This window comes from Camelus bactrianus, chromosome 11 (assembly GCF_048773025.1).
Source record: "Camelus bactrianus isolate YW-2024 breed Bactrian camel chromosome 11, ASM4877302v1, whole genome shotgun sequence".
Taxonomy (NCBI): domain Eukaryota; kingdom Metazoa; phylum Chordata; class Mammalia; order Artiodactyla; family Camelidae; genus Camelus; species Camelus bactrianus.
In genome coordinates, this window is record NC_133549.1 from 25,946,065 (window position 1) to 25,969,207 (window position 23,143).

Below are 23,143 nucleotides of genomic sequence, written 5' to 3' on the forward strand. Positions count from 1 at the left end.
CACTAGCCACAATTTCAAAAAAATTAGACGTCGGCATTGCTCAGCATATTTACAATTTCTAGTTGTGTAATATTTGAAACAACCAATCCTCCTTCTTCCTTGCATATGTGTTGGCCCTATAATAATTAAATAACTTTGAAGCAACATTTTATCTGCAAATAAATATTTGTTGAAAGTAAGAATTCCCAACATGAAAATGAGAAAATGTATATCAAAAAGTTAAAAGCGGGGGGAGGGTATAGCTCCGTGGTAGAATGCATGCTTAGCACGCACGAGGTCCTGGGTTGAAGCCTCAGTACTGCCATTTAAAAAACAAGTAAATATACCTATTTACCTCCCCCCAGCAAAAAAAAAAAAACCTAAAAAAACCTCTAAAAAGTTAAAATGATTTTTTTTCTAACACTGCCCAGTTACTTTATTCCTTCAACAAATATTCCACATCTAGAATGTGCAAGGCCCTGTGCGGAGCACTGGGGATGCAAAGTGGAATCAAGCACTAGCCCACCCTTGGTGGAGCATATAATCTACTGGAGGAAACAGACAAGTAAACTAACAAGTACAATCAGCTGACAACTATTAGGAGCCACCTAAATCAGGCTGGGAGAGGAAAGCAACACCTGAGCCCAATTTTAAATCAGGAGTACCAGAAAGGGGGAGAGAGGAAGCGTGTGTTCAACTCCGCGCTGAGGGACCAGTGAGCACGGAGGCCCTGAGGAGGTACCGCACGGCCCAGCCAGGGCTACAGGCAGCATCTGGATGCCTCACACCATCTCTTTCATTTGGATCAGAGTCTCTCATGAAAGAACACTTTCTAACTCCAATACTACAAGGCTAGTCTATCCTGCTTCAGGTACAGTTATGCTTAAATATTTTATACCCCTCTGATTTATTTAGGAAAGAACAAGTCTACATTTTAGTCTGAAGTATTAACTTTGACTTTGTAACAGCTGTAGTCTGACTCTATTAATTTTGCCCTTCAAAAACTATACCTAACATGAAAGAGGGAAAAAAATGCAGCTTACCAATCATATTATCTAAGGAGAGGTCTGGGAGTTTATTTTGTAGCACTCCTACAGGAATTCCACAGAAAGACACTGGTGAATATAAAGGTGACACGCCCGAACTACTGCAAAGACATGATAATTAGATGGTTCTTACATATTTAAAACCTGCATCACATGTTACAACTCAAACAAACTGATTTCAAATCATGGTATTCTATCTGTTTTTACAGTATCCATGAATCTAACCCATAGTCAGCTTTACATAACTCCCTAATAATCTGAAGTCTTAATTATCACTTAATTTCCTTTTTACAGAGAAAAAAAGGCCCTGCTATTTTTATATGAGTCTGGTAATCTAAAAAACAGGAGGGAACAAAACAAAAAAGAAATCGTATTGATTCATTTACCTGTTCCGTGAATTTCGATTACAAACAGCAGACTTCAGTTCCCATATCATGACCCTGCCATCGCTCACTACGAGGGCAGCTGCATTCTCATTGACAGGACAGCACACCATACTGAAGGGACGGACGGTTTTTGTCACTCTGATTGCATCGCACTGGCTTCGCAAATCATAGGTAAGCTCCTGGACAGGATCTGGATCTGAAGAAAGTACTGTTTTCTTTTAAATATTAGAAAGCAACCATATCAATATGATTACTACTTACTTTAATTTAAACAAAACCTCAGTCAAAAAGGATACCATTCCTTCAGGAAGAAAAGGCTTGTCAGAAATGGCTTCCCTCTTCACAATTACTAACTTCAGAATATAAAGATACTTCACTCAGTGACTGTCTACACCAAGGTTAACTTCCAAACTAACACTTATAATCAAAACAACTTAATATTTTTAAAACAAAGAAAATTCTTTGAAAAAAAGGATCAGCCCATCATAATTTACAGTGGTCTACAAAAAGCCTGAAAATAACCGTTCTTTACAGAAGATGTGAAAGTCACTGTCACCGTCATATAGTATACTGTTCCACAAAAACATTATTTCTGTTCTCCAGGATGAGACTGAAACTGACAACTGAATGCCCTAGAGACCTATGAACCTATGTCACTTTACCACGGAGATCTCTAAAGCACAGGGGTCAAGAAGGTGTAATAAAGGTATATACAAGGTTGGACTTGTGCTAAAGAAACAGTCACACAAGATAACATCTACTTGGCTCATGGATACAATCAAGAAGAGACTACAAAATATTACTATCTTTGCTGCATGTAGGAGGTACACTGTCATAACACCAAGAGATTAATCTTGGCCTTGGGCTTCTTTATGCCTCATGTTATAACCATACTCTACTTTCTTAAGGCAAGGATTATCATTAACTCCATGCTTTGGCTAGTATTTGCCACATGAAATTTTATAAAATAATTCTGAAGAAAAATTCAATTAACATTGCTGTGAGATACAAACTCACCTGGTTCCTCATTTGAAGTGTTGAAAATACTACTGTAAGATCTTCGAACACGTAAGGTTATACAACCATTTTCATGTAGGCAAAATAAACCATCACGCTGAAAGCAGGGAATTACCTGCAAATAGATGATGTATTTGTTTTTAAAACCAATGAATTACAAAAGTATATACCGTGAGACTCATAAACTCAAATTCAGAGAATATGAGCAAAAAACAAAACACAAAAATACACATATAATCCCCTAGCTTTAAAATTTAGTAACCTTTTAAAAAAATCCATCTATAATCCTAAAAAATTTGTCTTTATCCATATAACTTAAATAGTTCAAAATGTAGCTCCAGATCAGTCAGAAGAATTTCCAGGGTTAAATCAAACCAATCAAAAGTGCAGAAAAATAAGGAATGTAAAATAACATTGTTAATCTTTAAATAAATATAAAAGAGAAACTGAAACTAAGGAATTTTGCAAGGTTATGGTTTTTCTCTGTATAATTCATCATCAACTGCTGGTGATATAATTTGTAAATTGTAGATACCTGCAGAAACGGAACTCCTGTTCGTTCTATTGCAATCACACCCACTGTTTGATTCACCTCAAGGTCAAGGATTAAAATCTCTCGAGGATAGAGCAGCAACATGTGATTCCTTTTGGAAGGCAGGTATGCCAACTGAAGGCAATCGTTGAGAGTTATGAATTCAGCACTGAAAAAAATAAACATTTACTTTAGGCATCAAGAGATGAGCTAGACTTTATTCATATCAGAAAAAGCTAATAAAGGACTGAATTTTATACTTTCCACATAATAACTATCAATGAGAATATACAACTGTTTCCAAAAATGACCAACATGGGCTAGCATCTAAAACTTAGATCTCCCCTTTGTGCCAAAATCCAAATTATGACAATCATATTGAATAGGATGGACAGACACATGTGTCTACATTCTTGAAAATTTAAAGTAAAGTAGTTAGAGTCTATGATACGGGATGGTAAGTGACAATGCTATAAGGCATTCATAAGATAGTTTTTCTTTTATTTTGTAACTGGAAGTACTAGACAGACTGCTGAAATGAAGCCTCAGGATTAAAACAAAGCATTTAGGGTAATTAAGACTAGGCAACTGTATCAGGAGTCATTTCATATTTGGGGCTTGGGCAAGTCACTTCCTCTACTCTGCCTTCATTCACTTTCAAGCTGTCTTAAATCTTTTTTGAAACAAAGTCGAGAATTTTATTCACCACAGCATTTTCTTCTACGTAAATAAAAGAGATAAAACAATATGATTGTAAAGACTGTTAGAGTCTCAAAAATCTTCTTAGAAATTTGTGATTGTTGTGTATATTTAAACACAACCTTACATTTATTTTATAATAAATTTATATTATATTAAATATATTTCAATAGGAATAGGTATATAATTATGTACCATTTTCTTTTTACATAATACTCTTATTAAAAGGTTTTGAAATTTAAAATAAAGTTAGAGGACTAGAGAGACAGATGTGGATTGCATTAAAATCCTGGCTCTGAATTTCCTAGTTGGGTGACCTGAAGTAACATATTTAAAACAATGTGAGACTCAGTTTCTCATTCATAATATGGGCACAGTACTACTGCCCAGGACTGTAGTAAGATTATATGTAATAGTGTATGTGAAAGCACTCAGAGCGGATCTATTCAAAGGGATAAATAATGCATTTCCCCAATATCAAGATGAACACATGATTCACATGAGAGAAAATATAAAATATATACATCATAACTTATAAAACTATGCAGACTACAAAATAATTATGATGCAGAATCAATGAAAAGTAAATAAAAAGTTCTCAAGATATTTAAGGAGTAATCTTAAATTATTTTGGCACAGGGTGGGGGATAAATTAGTGAACCTAACCAGCCTATGGTTTAATATATAAAAAATGATATTGACATATAAATTCAGAATGTATCTGTAGAGCAATTTGCATATTAACATATATTTTGCAGGTAATTACCCATGAAGTCTAGATAGAATAATCTTAGCATATTAAAAATAAAGGCTTTTTTTAAGTGAATGGCAAAAAACTGCCAAAGCAATAAAAATATAAGAACAATCATAGTACTAGGAAAAATAAATCTATTTTTAATACATAAAATTAGTTCCTTAAAATAAAATTTTATTCAGTCGCAATTTCTGAAATAAACAATAATAGCTAGCATTTACCAAAGGAACGATTACTAAGTTATCATACACTATGTCAAGTACTTAAGTTATTTTATCTATTAATCCTTACAACAACCCTTGTAATCCTTTAAAACACTATTTCAGAGATTGGGAGACTAAAATTTGAGCAAGATTAAAGCACATTCTGAGTCACATAGCTACAGCTTCCCCTCAAATCCTGGCCCTTAACCAGCATGGGAAACATCTTTATATGCGTAAGAAAAATACCTGTATTTTACTGGCTAATGAGATCACACAGCATTTAAGTCAAGAAAACGTATTTAAAATAAAAATCCAGCTTTTGTCCCCCAATTTTTAATGTATTCAGTGACCACAATTTTAGAATCTTTATCTCATTTTCAGAAGTAAAAAATCAAAAAGTCAAAATTTTTCATCTATAAAAATCAATGGGGGTATTTATCACATTACTGGAAACAAAGGAATCATCTTAAATGCTGAATCTCTTCTTAGGGGAAGAAACTAAAAATCATTTTTCTCTTATAAATTCAAAATTAGAAACAAGAAAGGGTGACATAAGAAGGAAAATCAATCTTCGCACATCTCCAGAAATGAGGCTTTCATGAATAGACGATTAAATAGATAAATACTGAGTAAAATAAACGAATGCTGCTGTTAGTTTTATTTCACACTTGCAACTTACCTAGGTTTCTCTTGAGTGATTAAGATTTTCACCTTATTAAGAGCCTTCTTGGCCCCTGTGGCTGCAGCCAGCTTGCTGTGAGCTGGGCTGGAGTGTGGGCTGGATATGTAAACTTTTTTCCCGGGGCCTGAGGGAGGCTTGGACGGAGAGAAATCTGAGATGAACACAATGCCCTCGCTGGTGAGCACTGTGTAGAGAGAAGCAAAACTCTGATTAAACTTTAATCAAGCTTAGCGTAGAGTTTTATCCCAGTATAATTTTGAGAGCAGAGTAATGATCATTTTAATAATATAGAACTGGCAGTGTTATGCAGTCATAACATAACAGGGATGTTCTCCAAGTTAAAGTGAAACAGGTGGTCCATTACAATTCCTCGGAGGCCTCCAAGCTCAGCATTCCAAATTAATGTTTTATATTAAAAAGATACCAGAAGGTTACTGGCAGAAAGAACAAATGTTTGTTCTTCCAATAAATTCAGTGCACGGACTTTCATTAAAAATCTTTCCTCATTATATGCCACAACTTCAAAATCCAAAGGCTTTCAGAATATAAAATTCACAGAAGAAAAAAAAATCCCAGATATAAGAGGCTCTGAACACCACACTTGGCAAGTTCAAATATTTGACTTGATGATACTGATTTTTTATCATTATCATGAGCTACTCAGTCAAAATGGATTTCCTTTTTCCTCTTGAGTATCAAATTGAACCGCAGGATTTGTAAAGAGTGTTCTTTTTCTCTTTATATCTAAGTAAAGGTAAAGTGCCAACAGTGGTTTACTAAGTACAGGAAACAGAAATATTCAAGGAGGCAGCACCACATTTAGCACTACAAATTACGCTTTTTTATGACTGGAAAAATAATCCCCCTCAAAACTGGGACTGACAAATGCTAACACATATCTGATCATAAAAAATCTTATCTACCCTGGCTCCTGGCAATTAACAAGGCTGCTTTAAACACAGAGAACAAAGTATTCAAGAACTATGACAACCCCAGAACATTCAATGAGCAAATCAAAGATGTTAGGTTAGCTGATGCTTTGAAACATGCAGTGCTTTCATCAACCAAATTATAGAGATGCAGTAAGTTAGCCTGAAGCCTTGTCTCCTTTTCAGGTTACAGAAGTCATCCTTCAAGTTCCTAGTCCTCATACTTCTGTGATGTCCTCACCCCCTGACTCTGCCACAAAGCCAACTGCAATTACTTATACAGCTGTGTTTCCCACTGTAATTTCCACTTGTCTGCCCTTCTCTCTCTCCATCAACGCACACATACACACACGCCTCAATAAATGTTGGTGGGTACAAGTTAGAATTCTTGAGTCATTCAAATCCAGGGGAAACATTCTTTACCATAGTTAATTCCCTTACCTCTTTCAAATTTTGATCAAATATCAAAATGACCACTTCATCTAATACAGCAACCTGCCTGCTCCCATCCCCTTCATCTTATTTTACTTTTTTATACCACTTATAACCTCTTAATATGTTGTAATTTATTAATTCATTATGTACATAGTTTACCACCTGACTCCCACTCTCTGGAACGCAAATTTTATGAAGGCAGGAATTCTTATGTGGGTTCACTGTACTCTAGGTTCCCAGAACACACCTGACTAGTAATAGCTCAAGAAATATCTGTTGGATAACTGAATGACAGTATTTTTTAAATAATTTAGTCACAAAAATATCTGTCTAAAATCTAACTTTTAGATCAGTAGCTCAAACATCAAAAGCACACTGACAAAAGAGCCTCTGCAAGAAAAAAAAACCCTTGGGCTGAGTCTGTTCCTGACATGCATCTGTTTAGGGCACTCAAATTGCACGGCATGGGTTAGAACAATTTTTTTTTTAAAGGAAGAAATAAATTTGGCCACAGACAATGAAACCCTTGACACAGGTTCTTTCGATGTTTCTAGAAGAAAATTTAATTAAGTCTGAGTTAGAATAACACAGCAACTCTCTCTGTGACTAATCTGATTCTATGCACAAGTTCCACACAATGAAGGTCTAGCTTGACAATTTAAATTTCTAACCATCAGCATACCTGCAAATGCTGTGGGTTATGATTTAGTATCTGTAGTAGGAGCTGAAGATATATGGACAAGCTGTGCTTCTCCACTGTGCTCAGTCATTTTAACAGCACAGCTGTACAATGGGAGTGTGTGAGTGTCCCACGTACACAGCATTAACCACATTACAAATACCTCAATTCATTTTCCCCAAGAAACCAGTACTCACGAGTTAAATGTGAGGGATCGAAAGGGTCAAAAGAGAAAGAAAGAATGTTATCTGCATAGCTCTTCTTCCAGAGTTTGGTGCCAGTATCTGCATTCCAGAGCACAATGTAATTTGGCGGGTGGATGGCAAGCAGTAAATCTCGGGAAGCATCTTGATTCCATAACCACTGAACATCTGTAAAGACCAGAAAAACAAAGGCAACATTCAGAAATCGCCCACTTCAAAACACTAGGCCAATGTGTCCTTGATATCTAATTGTTTTTGTGTGGGTATGCTTTTTGGCTTTTTTTTTTTTTTTACATAATCCTTAAAATCTTAACTCCACCCTGCTCATCAATGTTGCATATATGTGTACACGTATTGAGAGGAAAAGATAATTTTATATAAAGATTAGCTGTCTGGACATTAGAATCTCAAGGTCAAAATTTCCAAGTAATCTGAAATAGTACTTCAAAGAAAAAAAAAAGGCAATTTGCACTATTCATTAATTAAAACTTTATGTCAAAGATTGTCCTAGCCAAGATCAATGTCAGACTCTCTGAATGTTTTTGTGGAATTAGAGACTTTGTAGAATTGCCTGTCTGTTCACAACAAACAGGACAAAGATCTAGTTCAATAGTGTAGTAAGTACTCAATAAATGGTTTTTAAATAGTCATTTAAAAGATTCACTCAGTCAAGAGAACCACTCAGTCAAGGCCTAAAGTCTAAAGAGTCCAAGGAATACTGTGTTGATCACAGGTCAGTAACTCAGGCAGGCAAACAAACGATCTATACGGAAATGCGAACACAACTGTGATTATCTCTATTAATGGAAAGTAAGTACTGAGGGTTAATTCAAAAATAGCAGTTTGGCCAAGTTTACTTACATGCGGCTTAGATTTCCAAGACTGTTTACAGCAGCTTAATTTTTCTCATCATGCTCAACTGAGGGCAATGTTGAAATTAAAGCATTTTACCAAAGAACAAATCAACCAAGATTTGAGGCAATAAGCCCAGAAGCGTGCTGATAAGGAACAGAAAGCCAGATCTGGATCAGCAGAACAGGCTAAACACAATCAAGAGATGGCTGACAAGGGATGAAATTAAATGAAAGGGGGGAACGAGCCAAACGACTCTAACAGCAAGTGTACTAGCACAGACACTGAGCAGACAGACTCCTCACCCTGAATGGGCTTTGCGTGCTCCTGGATCTCACACTGAGCCACTCCTGCTGCCACATCCCAAATGATGATCTTTCCATTGACATCAGCAGAAGCTAAGCGCAAGGAATATGGCGAGCCAATGTTATGGTGATAATTTTCCCTGGCCCATTTAACCTAGTATCAAGAAGAAATCAAATCAAGTAAATACCTGCACTGGATGAATCTAAACATAATTTTCATAAAACATACAAAAATAGGAAACTAGCTTCCAACTTGAAAGTCAGGCATTTTTATTATTTATACTTTTTAAGAGTTGTAACTAAAATATTTTTGAAAACATCATAATGTTCCTTTAGAATATGAAAAATGAGGCACAGCTTTAATACTGCAGGAAGTTCAGATAAAACTCCAGAATACCATTTTCTAAAATGGTATGATCATTGAGGTACCACTTGATCATAGTAATGACCATAAAATCTAATTCTGACACAACATCTTAAATCCTAAACTGCTAAGCAGAACTTTTTCTGCGTCCTATTCTTCTAATTTAAAGGAGACAACTTAGAGCTACAAAAACCTTACAAACGGAAAAACAGGAGAAAACACAAGCAAACAAAAACTCTGGCTGTCCCTCTTTCATAAAATTGGAAATAAATATTAACAGTTTTTTTTCTCTAAAAAACAAATCTATGCATTATGTTTCTAGCAATATCATTAAGAATAGTTTTTAAAAAAAAAATAATAAACACAAGAATCCCAGCATGAATCAGGTTAATTCCTCAGCATCAATCGCTGACACAGTAAGGGATAAAACACAGTCCTCACCCTGAGCCAAGGCCTCCCCTGGCCACTTTCCTGGCCACCACTTCTCTTCTCCTCGAGCTCAGCATCCTACTTGCTTACTTCAAAGCATCTTCCACACAACACTTTGTAATCACTTTATTTATTTTGTTTTGACCCATCACCAACCAATGAACTGTAAGCTCCACAGGGCAGGATCACATGGTCCTTGTTCACATTTCTACTCCTAGACCTTAACACAGTGCTGCACACAGCTGGTGCTCAACAAGTATGTGTTTAGTAAATGAACTGAAGCCACAGACTCTTCAAACAGATACATATGTAAACATATGTACACACACACAAGTATATATAAGTAAACACACTCAAAAAAAATGCTATGTTAGGGAAGCATTTCCAACAGTGTTCATGAAAAAGATGGAAACAAAAAGTTTTCCAAACTTCAGTCTTAATAAGCCTTAAGTTTAAAAGATTCACTCAGTCAAGAATTTTTTTAATGAAATGTGTCTATGCATATGCGTATGTATATATGTTTGTGTGTGTATATATATTTACTTTACATATGTGAGAATATATGCATACTGTCGCTCCCCATTATTTGCAGACTCTGTATTTGTGAATTTGTCTACTCACTAAAATTTATTTGTGATTTTATTTGAAAAATCAGTGTTTGCAGTGCTTCTGCAGTCATTCATGGACACGTGCAGAGTGGTGAAAAATCTGAGTCCCTCAACATACAAGTGCATTCCAGATGTGGGTGAGCGAGGCGATCTTGTTTTCAGTTCTCATCATTTTTCAAGGTATTTAGTCAGTACCACACTTTTCTGCATTTTTGTGCTTCTTGCTGATGACTTCACTGTTTACAGTGGTCCCCAAGCACAGGGCTGAAGTGCTGCCTAGTGTTCCTAAGTGCAAGAAGTTGTGATGTGTCCTTCAGAAAAAAACATGTGAAGTGAGCTCTGTTCAGACATGAGTTACAGTGCTGTCAGCCATGAGTTCAATGACGATGAATCAGTAATGCATATTAAACAAGATGTCTGTTAACAGAAACACATATAAAACAAGATTATGTACCAATCAGTTGATGAAAATATTGTGACTAGAGGCTCACACGAACATAACCATGTATTTCCCCGAGGGGCAGTCCATGTTGAAGTATTCGCTAATCAGTGTTTGCAACAACTTTACAGAATAAAACTACCACAGGTAAGAATTACTGTTGTGTGTGTGTGTGTGTGTGTGTGTGTATTTATACATATGTATATGAACACAGTACTTGAATTCTATTTTTGTAAACCTCAAGCACTGTACATATTAAAAAAAAATCACCTAAACACAGCATAATCAAACTGCTGAAAATCATAGGTAAGGAGACAATCTCCAAGGCAGCCAGATGAGAAAAGATACACTATATACAGAGAAACAAAGGCAAAAATTTCTCATCAAAAGTTACCCAACCTGGAGGATAGCTGAGTGATATCTTTAAAGTACTACAAGGAGAAAAAAACTGGTGAAATACTTTCTCAGACAAATAAAAGCTGAGAGAATCACCCAATATCAGACACGGGCCTTAAAGACTTAAAGGAAATTCTTCAGGCAAAAGGAATATTACACCGGACTGAAACACAGATCTACACAAAGACATGCAAACGCCAAAAATGCCAAAAAGACAAAATGAAGGGGAGAGAAAATGTATTTCCCCCCCCAAAATCCCTACAACCTAACATCAGATTTGACGGTGAAAGACTGAAAGCTTTCCTCCCAGGCTCAGGAACAAGGCAAGAACACCCTCCCTCCACTCCTATTCTCTGTAGTAAAGGTCCCAGTCAGTGCAACAGGACAAGAAAAAGAAAGAAAAGACATACACATTTTCAGTGAAAAACTCAAACTGTCACTATCTGCAGACACCATGATTGTCTATGTAACAAAAAGTCACCCAAATTACTAAATCTGATGAGTTTAGCAAGATCACAAGATATATTTCGTTATTAAAAAAAAAACTGTATTTTTCCCTACTTCAAATTATATATAAAAATTAATTCAAATGGATCTGGAACCTATATGTAAGGGCTAAAACGGGACCGTTCTTAGAAGAAAACAAAAATGTAAACCTCCTTGACACTGGGAAAAGCAATGGTTCTTGGATACAGCAACAAAAGAAAAAATAAGTTTTACTACATCAAAATTTAAAACTTTTGTGTTTCATAGAACACTATCAAAAAAGTGAAAGATAACTCAGAATGAAAGAAAATATTTGTCAACCATGCATCTGATAAGGGACTTATATAGAATACACAAAGAACTCTCACAACTCAATAATTTAAAAAAAATAATTTTAAAATGGGCAAAGGAATGAACAGACATCTCTCAAAGAAGATCTACAAATGGCCAATGAAAAGATGCTATGCATCATTAACCATCAGGGAAATGCAAACCAAAACCACAGTGAGAACCACTTCATACCCACTATGATGGCTGCAATCAAAAGGACATGTAATAACAAGCATTGTTGAGGATGAGGAGAAACTGGAATCCTCATACATTGCTACAGGAATGTAAAATGGTGCAGCCTCTTTGGAAAACGGTCTGGCAGTTTCTCAAAAAGTTAAACACAGAGTACTGTCTGAGTCAGCAATTCTATTCCCAGGCATACACCCAAGAGAAATGAAAATATAGGTCCACACAAACTGTGCATAAATGTTCATAGCAGCATTATTTGTAATACCTAAAATGCTGGAAATACCAAAATGTCAATAAATGTTGTATTTCATACAATGGAATATTATTCAGCAATAAAAAGGAACAGAGGACTGACATATGCTACAACATGGATGAATCAAGAAAACATGCTAGGTGAATGAAACCAGGCACAAAAGGCCACATATTGTATCATCTCATTTATATGAAATTTCCAGAATAGACAAATCTACAGGACAGAAAGTAGATCAGTGGTTGCCTAGGGATGAAAGGCATGGGGAAAAGGGGTTGGGGGGGGTTGCAGGGTTTTTTGGGGGTGTTATGAAACTCATTGTGGTGATGCTACACAACTCTGAATAAACTAAAAACCATAGAATTGTATGCTTTAAATGGTTGAATTTTATGGTATGAATATCTCAATAAAGCTGTTAACAACAACAAAAAAGACCCCAAATCTCTAGCTCTAATCATAACCTCTCCTAAAATTTCGGATCAGTATAATTCAGTTGCCCCAGGCGTCTCACACTCTGCATGTTGAAACGTAAATTCACTGACTTCATACACACTCACCTTATCAAAGAAACACTGTCATCCGAGAAACTCGAGTCATTCTATTCTGACTCTTCCTTAAAATTGTTGATTATAAAGGTTTCAAGTTGACCTCTCAAACAGCTCCTAAATATGACTCCTTCATGCCTCTGCTTTATTCAGGCCTTTAGAATTTCCTGCCAAAATCACTGCAAAAGTCTCCTAAATGATCCCACTGCCTTGTCTTGCCTTTTTCCAACAGATCCTCCACTACTGTCAGAGTGAGTTTTTCTAAAATGCAAATACGATCATATCAATCTCCTACTTAAAAATCTAAATTTCTGCATAACCTGATAAAGCTTTCAGGGAAGGTGAATTTCTCGGGCGGCCCTCTCATCACTCCTACGCATGTATCTCATCTTTTAGGCATCCTCACACCCTGCTTCCCTTTGTGTATATTCTCCCTTTTTCCTGCAGTGCTCCTCCCTGAATTTTTCACTTAGCCAACTACTATTTACCAGTCCCTAAAATGAAAAGACGTCCGTGACCCTCCTCCTGTCCCTACAATTAGGTGATCTGTAACTCCTCTGTCTTCCCAACGCACACTTCGCAAGTCTCACTTTTAACACACTGTGTTTGTGTGTTTTCTTTCTTTCTCACTAGAAAATGAATTGCTTGAGGACTTTCATCTCTATACCCTTGGCACATGTCAGGTGCTCCATATTAATGAATGAATGAGTAGTCCAATATGTGGTAAGATTAGTGTTTTCCATCAGTTTTAAAACGACCTAAGAACTAGCGTTTAACAGCTCATCCTGACGTGACATTAAGTGATATACATGGAAATACAAGTCTGCCCCAAATAAATTATCATATTTAGAACCTATTCAACATTTGTCCATATGACTTAATGAGATTCTAGTGATACCTAAAACTTTAGAATAGACAATATGTAACAAGTCAAAGTGGGGTCTGACTTACCTTGACAACATCAGCTTTATGTTTTTCTAAAACTTGAAGAGTTTGAGCAGTACTGGAATCAATCACTACCACAAGCGAATGACATCCATAAGCAATTAAACCTTGCCAGCCCCTAACAAAACAGTGTTAAAATTTAAGTTAAAAAGCAAAGCAAAACAACTCTCTCACCAAGAGCCACCCTAAATAAGTGATAAATCTGATACGCACCAACATTTAGTACAATTATTATCTAAGACCAAAGGCCAGTAATTTACATTGTACCATTTATACAAAAGGTCTAGCTAAGCTTAAAAAAAGCTTTTTGAAATCCATTTTTCTTTTGGAGATACATATATAAATGTATATATACTGAAAGATATGCATGTCGAGCCGTAAAGATGTATAAAGCAACTCGGGTCGACTATTTGCCTTTGTGAGCATACGCCGCCTTGTCTCACTCAACTTGGAATACTTAGCAACCACAAAGTGCCTGGGATCATGAGCCAGAGTATTTGTGATTAGCCCCGGTCCTTCCAACCAGGCAAAAAGACACACACTGAACAAGAGGTTTCAGTTCTCTTGCCAACATTCCCAGCAGACAAAGCTACAGAATTTTGCTTCTTACCTATTATTAACTTTCAGAGCTGCAGTGTCATTTTATAGTGAAAGGAGAAAGGTGAAATGAAGGGTCAGTGAGAGCACAGGCGCCTGGCATAGGGTCTGGCACATTGGTGAATGCAGAAGAAAGAGGAAACAGAATGGGGAAGAGAACGTAGTCAGAGGAACTGGCGACGGGTAGAAGCCCCGAGACTGGAGGAGAGGTGAAGAAAACGGAATGGGATGGTGGGGAAGGAGGTGCGGGGAAAAGAGAAGCAGAGATGGGAGAACGAAGGTAAATATAATCACACAGGGCAAGTTCCCACATCGCATTTACTACTTTCACAGCAACAACAAAAATTCAGCATTAAAATGAACATCTCTAAATGTGAAGGCGGCACCCAGTCTCGGCGAGGCCAACCTAAGCAGTGGGTGAAACCTCTTGTTCTTTCCCCTTCCCCTCACAAACTCCTGGCCGAGCCTGGCGGCCTCAAAGCCCGGCGCCCTCACCAGTCCACCGCCGCCTTGTTGTGGGCGTTGAGGGCCCCAGTGAGGGTGCGCGCCGACACCTTAAAATTCACCATATAGGGAAACATCGCCGCGGCTAAACCCGGCCCTCGGCTGCGACCCTCAACCAGGAAGCGGCCGCCGCTGCGCTTCCGTTCCAAACAGTCCGAGTGGCTCCGCGGGCGCCGCACTTTGGTTCCGCCGTGTCAGAGGTTCCACTGCCCCCGGATTCCTCCACCGTCACATTCCGAACACGCCTGTGTTCCGCCTGAGTCAGGGTTCCGCTACGGTGCTGGTTCTGCAGCTCTGCGTAGGACCGGGCTGTGCCTTGAAGGAGGTGGTTCTGCCTCCAGTTACGCATGTCCTCTTCAGATTGGGACTGCTTGGACCTCTGTGCGACTGCTGGAAAAGGAGAAAAGCAAAGGCTAAAAATTCCAACTAGCCTTTCTGCCTTGGATCAGTTAACTTAGGGCAAATCCCAATGGCAGGCACTGTTGTAGGCGTCGGGGGTGTTGTCATGAAGAAGGCACAAAGTCTCCGTCCTCGTGGAGCTTATAGAATAAATGAATGAACGGGATTAATTGGATGAATGGAGACAACGAATGAGATGACTAGCCAGAATATTAAAATTTTTTAAATTTGGAGAAAATTCCATTTCTGGTCTTGGAAAGACTTTTTTAAAGTAGTATTACACCTGAGGCCAAGTGCCGCTTTACCTGTTTGCTTGTTGGACTAGCTTTCATTTTTCAATATCTCCTCTGCTGCTCTCCTTCAAGGCAGACTCAATCCCTCCCTCCTCTGTGCTCCACACTTTGTTAATCCTTTACTATAGCACTTGACGCAATGATTTCTTTACAACAATGATTTTTGCATACGTCTGTTTCTCCCCCAAAACACTATTAGTTCCTTGATCAACGAAAGGGACACAATAATGGTCATTTTGTCATCACAGGTCTTTGTGCTCACCTTATCACTCCTATAAAACAGCTTTCTCAAAGATTACCTCCAATAGCCTTTTACTTGTTAAAGTTAATGAACACGTTTTGGCTTTTAGTTGTTCTCTGGCATCTACACACTGTGGCTGTTTCCCTCCCCTTCCCTTGCACTCTTACCTTCCCTGCCCCTCACCATTCCCTACTGATGATGCTTTTGGGGCTACAAGAGATGCCCATAACCAGAGATCTAAATGTATCACTCTCTCCCTTACTAAAAATTATTGATGCCTTTTGTGACAGAGGTTGCTAATTGGTTCCCCAAATTCATTCTCTCCTTCTTTCATGGAAACATAACCACAATTTGTTTCTGGACACATTGTCACTCCATTGAATGAATAAGTGTATCACAGCTTCCCTTACAACGAGGTCAGGCCACAATGCTAAATTCTGGCCAATGAGGTGTAAATGGAAGTGTTGTGTAGTGACCTCTGAGAAATCACTCTTCTCTGCTGTTCTTCTGTGCTATTTCAATATTTATACCCTATGTTATTGTTATCTGCAGATATGTTTGTCTAGCAGGGGAGATAAACACATTTATAGGCAACTGTGATATTGGGGAATAAATACACTCAGATTTACAACAAAATTCCTCCCATTCTGCAGGTAGCAGTGTGAATTTTGAACCCCTTGGCTGAATAAATATATCCAATCAAGTCAAAGAATTAAGTGGTTTAATTGCCAAACTCAAATAGACAGTAGTGGCCTGGTTGTGACCTGATTTTGGCAAGGAGCAGGAATATAATTCTGGTACTAAAACATTGTGTATAAGGACAGGGTACATGCCTAGGAATATTGAAATTATTAGTCAAAGGGAAAATTTATGAATTTTTTGAAATTTAATTTGCATATTTTACTATTTGTGTAGCTTTTATTTGTATTTTTGTTTTAATTTATTTCACTTGAGGAGGCAGATAATTGGCAACTTCAGGCACATTATTAGTCCTGCTCAATTCCTGACCTTCACACTTGTCCAAATGTCTCCTGGCACCAAGTGCATCTATGTGCACAGGTCAGTGGATCCATGCACTGTATGTGATCCTTTAAATGTTTTTTAAAATGCACTTCTGTTACCAATACGGGGTATCATTTGTTGGGGATTTAACCATATGCTAGGCAGTGAGCTAAGGACTTTCCATGTGAGCTAAGCCTTTTCCATTCTTTAATCTTCACACTGGATTTCCTTCATCTGGTCCTAGGGGTCATGGAAGGTTAGCATCAGTAATAGAAGGGCATTTGTTGTGACTTTGGGCAGATTACTTGCATTCATTAAGCTCCTTTTCTCCCTCTATTATTTAGAGGGAGGGAAGTAACTATCCTTGGATGATTGAAAGCATTGCATTAGATAATATATTAAAAGAGCCTAACCCAGCACTTAAGCACCTTATAATTTACTGACAGAGCTGGGACATAAATCTAGGCCTTTTGTTTTTAATGACAGCACTGGCCCCTCTACGTTATATCACCTTGAATCTGAAGAAAGATCTTCCCTCTCTAAGGTGCATCCTGCAAGAGAAGTAATGAGGATTTGGGTAAAAGTGGAGTTGAGCTTGCTATGTCACCAGGTTAACAAAACCACAGCAACCAGCTTTAAAACCTGAGCTTTAAAGGATCATGACAGTGAACACATCAGGTAAGGTGTGGGAAATTGCAGTCCTGGATGGACCGTGATGACCTTGGAGGGGATAACTCGGTGCTTTCTAAAAGGCCAGGCTGTCCTCACACATAGCCAAGGACACAGGCTGCTGGAGCCGCCAGGCAGGCCCCAACCTGTGCTCTATTGGCCATGTTGCACTTGCATCATGCTTCTGTGAGCAGATGCTGCTTGGAGCTAGCATCCCATGGCCTCAGGGGTCAGCTTTTAAAGGAAAGGGGCTGCAGCTTGTGTATCTTTCAGGATAACAGTGCCTCTTGTCTCTTCCAGGCCTGGCTCCCATGAGCCTCCCTTCTCAGGCTTTGTGTTCACTCAAACTCTTCTCCTGACAACTGCTCACTCAGCCTCCCGCTAACTCTAGCGTCAATACTTACCAAGACATTTACTGCATTTGTTAGATTAATTTCCTTATAACATTGGTAATTTAAATTGGTCAGTTCTGTCTTATTTAAACAAAAACATCTGAATTCCAAACCAACCCTGTTTTGCTAGTGGTGAGTATCACCAATCCCATGTTCTGGATGAAGGAACTCAACCTCAGAAATGAGAAGTGACTTAACCTGAGATCATTCTTCTGGCCAGTGACAGAGGTGAACTTCCATGCTGCTTGTTTTCTCAGTCCCAAGCCAGGGCTCTGTCCAGGGTACAGAGCTGCTCTCATGTGAGATTTAGGAGTGGTCGTGAAATTGTCACAGGGGGTGAAATGGGGACCAGGAGTGCACATTTTGTGCAGTCAGTACAGTTTAAAGGAAAGGTTTCTACATGGGAGGCACAATCAGCAGCTGAGTGACGGATGGGCTGAATGCGAGGCGGTCCTGGATTGACAGTCTAGACTTGGCATCCACTTATCTTTCCTTCGGTTTTTCCTTAAACACCTTCCACCCAATCCTTACTTCCTTGTGAATGATCATCAGTTCAATTTATTATCTGGCTACTCTCATTACTGATCTCTTTTTATGTCTCTACAAGTTATGGGTAATTATTACAGTACTGTAGATCAGTCACCGCACTTTATGACCTGGTAATTGAGGTTTATTGGACTAAAGGATGTTTCTGAGAAAAGCAGTCCTGATGAAATGGATTTCTCACGAGAAAGTCGTGTGAGGAATGTGCTTCTCTTCCTTGTGTTGCTGGAAACAGAGAGGGCTTTGTGGTTGGACAGACAGGCAGACAGGAGTCCTGCTCTGTCACAGCCAACTCCTAGCCCTGTGACTTTGGGCAAGTTTGCATGTAAGGTTCTCCTGCGTGATAGTTGTCCTGGGTATGAAGATCAAGGAGCCAGATCAGCACCCATTCTGGCTCTTTCTTTCCAGTTCATCCACGTAATGGACCTGCCTGCAAATCTCATTCCTGGGGCTACCTACATTGTGTCAGTGTGAGTTTATCCAGTTATTGGCTGTTTTTAAAGGAAAAAAAAAACTAGAGGACTTCCTTATTTGATTTCTTCATCAGAATTTTATTAGTCCAAATAACCAATGTCTTAATATTGTGCTCATGGAATAGCATCTCATAAATTAGATTAACCTAACAAGGTTGTATCTGGTGTGCAATCATGATTTCATGGGAAGAATTGATTCTATTGATTTCTCATTCTTAACGAGCTTAGACTTCAGTAGAAATAGATTGTGAGACACTCTAACAGGCTTAAGGATTTTACAACGTTGTCAATTTTTCACAGAATCCTCCAACTGTTGCAGTTAAAAACAAATGCCAATTTGCTAGTGTTATTTTTGATCTCTGAGTGTCATACTAGTGTTTGTACTCAGGGTAGATGACTGACTTGTGATTCAAAGTCTGCCCTATGTGTGTGAGCAGACTGAATCAAAGCCTTGTGTGTGGACAGACTGAATCACGAGGCTTAGAAGCCAGCATAAGACAAGGGAGGGACCTATACTGAAAGTGTTTATTCAGGAGCATCTGGTTTTAAGCTTTTGAAGTGTGAAGAACAATATCACAAATTTTTTAAAGAGAAAAATGTATTCATAAGCTTTATTTGCTATTGTAATTATTTTTATATTTACACATTTTCTCCCAGTCCTCGTCCAAATGAAGATGTTTTATACAGTTGCATAATTCACATAAATTTTGTTAATCTTTTTCTTTGAAACTTCTATATCATAATTGTACTTATAATACTTATATAGTCATCATAATTAGCATTTGAACAATTTCACAATATTTCATAGAGTGGATATACAATAACTTATTTAGTTTTTCCATGATTGCCTGATATTTAATGTATTTCCACTTCTTAATATGAAGATAAAGCTACAGTAAATATCTCCATACTTATGGTTGGCTTTAATTCTACATCACTTCCTTAAAATAATTCACAGGAGTAAGTATAAGCGTCTTTTTTTTTTTGTCTATTAAAAATTGTCTAAATTAAAAAATAAATAAGTGCTTATTGTAGAAAATATGGAAGTTTAGAAAAGTATAAATATAAAAAGTTAATTATATAATCACTGGCAAGATTGTTTTTTTAAGTAACTAAATATTTCTTCCTTAAAAAACATAAATATATGTTATTTTTAATAAATTGAGGTCATACTATAAGAAATTACTTTTACTCTCCTCTTTCCTACTCAATGATCAGATGTAATCATTTGCAAATATTTTCCTAATTTATTATGCCCTTTTTTGTGAATTTTTTGAAATACAGAAATTTAACATTTTTGATGGAATAAAATGTACTGCCCAGTGTATGCCCTTTTCATACAGTGAAAGCATGTCTTCCCTTGCTTGACTGTCAGACTATGATTTGACAACACAATGTTCTGTATTTGTCATAGCACGTCTGTCTCTAGGCCAGGTGTCAGTCCCAGAAGCTAAAGAAAAGGAAACCTTTCTGAAGTCCCCAGGTGATTCCAAATTGAGCTGGGCCAGGTGCCAGGCCTGGGAGGTGTCATCCCTCCTTCCTGCTCATCTTCCTCCTCTCACTGGCCTATTCTGGTTCCCATGGAGATGTTGGTTGCAGCAGGAACTGTCTCCCAGACTCTACATTCACTATCTATATGGCCTCTGGGGAGCCGGGATTCCAGCCTCACCTTGCCTTTCCTGGTCCCTTGTGTGTCACTGAGCTCAACACCTGGGAGCCTGATCCAGATGGCTGGAGACACCACCAGACCCACGCATCTGCCTCAAGACAGACCTAGCAGGTGGTCACCAAACAAGCAGACTACTGAGAATTCGGCTCCTACCTTTGAAGGATGCTCTTTCTGAGGGTGAGGTTAATGCCCCAGGGTTTCCAGCCAAATTAATTAGGAAAATCAGACCTGACTTTGTTAGGTGCCAAGCTTCTCACATCTATCTCATTTGCATGAAGGGTTTCAACAGAAAGTAGAGAAGGAAAAGTCATTAATCTTCCTCATGGCAGAATGTAGTGGATATAAAAGTTAATTCTCTGTAGAATATGAGCTTAAGTTTCACTTAAGATATTTTAAGGGGAAAAATGACTAGGATCCTCGCATAATTATAGAAAGGGGCATTTTGTAAAACTCGATGAGCTGAATAACAGTGCTACTGATTGAGAAGCAGTACACTAAATGGAAATTTGTATTTCTGAGGATATATTTCTTTATACTCTCAAATACAAAAAAAAAATACAAATGTATAGAAAATGTTCTTTCCTACCACAACTTGCCATGCGGTAAAATGGCAGTGATATTAAAACGTTCTTATTCTGAGTCTTGCCTTTCCTAGCCAAGTGCTCTCTGGGACTCTGGAAGCAGAGGATGTGAGTTACTGCTGAAGGCCGGAACAGAAAGGGCCAGTGGAGCAGCCATTACCAAAGACATTTATGGTGTCTATGATTGAGGAATCCATTGGTTCTCTGCTTTACTTAGCCCATAATCACAGTCTTTATATGGTAATACATTCACATCAGGACTACACTAGTATTGCAGAATTTGCATTAGGACTCATTAATCTACACCAGGAGGTGGGAGGTGCCTTAATATGGACTTAAGTGATTCAAGGAATCGATGATAACACAACATCAATTTTTAAACTGTGGAGAAATTGTCCAGCCCTGAACAGTGCCTATTCCTCTAAAACAGAGTGTGCCAGGCACAGTAAAAATTTCCTTTTTGCTCTGAAAACTCCACAGGGGTTCCTAATGGCCCCCTGGATCAAATCTATCCTCCTGGAAAACCAGGCTCTCCCCTGGCTACGGCCCTTCCCTTCCTGCCCCTACTCATCCATCCTCATTCAATGTCACACATGTTCACAGAGCACCTGTTAGAGATGGTGCTGCAGGCCTGACTGGAGTCCATCTGTCCATCCTTGGATTACTGGGGATACAGCAGTGAAGTAGGCAGACCACAAGGCAGGCTTCGTGGACCTCACCATCACCCAGGATAATGCCTCTTTTCTCCCACTGCTGGGCCTTTGTTTATGCCACGTCCTCTACCTGGAATTCCCTTTTGTCTTTCTTTGACTGGCTCTTCCTCCTCCTTTAAAACTCAGATCCGCTGTCCTCTTCTCTGCCAGGTCTTCCTAGAATCTCCAGCTTCAAGGCTAAATACCATAGCTTCTACACAGTCATATTTTTTTCTTTTAAAGTGTATTTTCTGTGTTCTTCTGATTCTATAAATAGCATATGTTCTTGAATGAAATACTGCTAAATAATGTATCACTGAAATATTGGTAAATACAAAAATGTACAAAAGAGGAAAAAATCAGTATTCATCCCATCTGAAGATAACCATTGCATTTATATTATTTTTATAGTGTCTACTAAGATGCCGTCCCTTCTCCAGACCTCTTGGGGATGTATATTTATGTCTCAGACATCGTGTGCCTTCTTCTGCCTCACTCTATGCCTGCCATGTGGTAGACCCTCAATACACATTTGCTGAATGGAGCCAGATTAATTCACTTAAATGCTTTTATTGATACAAGAAGAAGAAAGAAAAATGGCCAAATTAAGCATTTTATTTGGGGTATTAGAAAAGAAGTATAAATTCCTGCTGTCAAATAGTGGGATAGCAAGACAGAGGGTAGCAAAAGAGAGAGGAATTAATAAATCAAAGCACCCTTCTTTTGAAAACAACAACAACAAATGGATCAATTACCCTCTTGCAAATCTTTAAAAAAAAAAACAGCATGAAAAAGCACAAACAATATTAGAATCAGGAAGGAGTTTATAAGAATGGAAGCATTTAAGAAATTTTAAAGTACCATATATACTTATGTATTACAAATTGAAAAGGCTAAATGGGATGGATGGTTTTCCTAAAACAAAAAAGAAATTGACACCACAAGCTGCTCTACACTTTGCTATGAGCAGGATTAGGGTGGAGTGATTGAGAATGTAGGTTTTGGAGGCAGGCAGACCTGTGTTTGATGTTCTGATCTACCACTAGTTTCATGGCCTTGAGTAAATTACATCCTCTTTTTGAACCTAAATGTACTCATCTGCAATGGTGAGAAAAATACTTACTAACAGTGTTGTAGGAATTGGATGTTCTTCTGATACTGCTTGGCACGTATTGAGCCTTAAGAAAGTGAAAATTAGCCCCTCTGGTCATCAGATTGTCAAGTTCCTAACAGAAGAGAAGCACTGTTTCTGATGGCACAGGGACAAGGCCACGCAGACAATGCTTCTATATGAGGCTGAACTCGGGCAGCAGAAATGACTAAGGGCCCCTTCCAAGTGATGGCTGCTTTCTTATCAGTGCTGTACCCCCTATCTTCATTCCTCCAGCCTCCTGAACAAAGTGTGT

At 38.2% G+C, this 23,143-nt stretch overlaps 1 protein-coding gene across 5 annotated transcripts in view; it reads right to left on the reverse strand.

Moving 5' to 3' along the window:
• WDR11 (WD repeat domain 11) overlaps positions 1 to 14,932 on the reverse strand; it is a 48,033-nt gene extending 33,101 nt beyond the window's left edge. For 2 of the 5 annotated variants that reach the window (XR_006720040.2, XM_074373529.1), the window contains exons 1-9: positions 14,775 to 14,932; positions 13,689 to 13,800; positions 8,702 to 8,855; positions 7,539 to 7,712; positions 5,296 to 5,482; positions 2,964 to 3,129; positions 2,429 to 2,543; positions 1,412 to 1,619; positions 1,023 to 1,126 (exon numbers count right to left, since the gene is read on the reverse strand). Coding sequence is in view for 4 of the 5 variants with exons in the window: in XM_074373529.1 (XP_074229630.1) it covers positions 1,023 to 1,126; positions 1,412 to 1,619; positions 2,429 to 2,543; positions 2,964 to 3,129; positions 5,296 to 5,482; positions 7,539 to 7,712; positions 8,702 to 8,855; positions 13,689 to 13,800; positions 14,775 to 14,860 (1,306 nt within the window). In the remaining variant the exon portion in view is untranslated. The remainder of the gene's footprint in view (positions 1 to 1,022; positions 1,127 to 1,411; positions 1,620 to 2,428; positions 2,544 to 2,963; positions 3,130 to 5,295; positions 5,483 to 7,538; positions 7,713 to 8,701; positions 8,856 to 13,688; positions 13,801 to 14,774) is intronic. The other 3 variants (XM_074373532.1, XM_074373531.1, XM_074373530.1) reach the window with 3 other exon arrangements.
• Between the last annotated feature and the right edge of the window lie 8,211 nt (positions 14,933 to 23,143).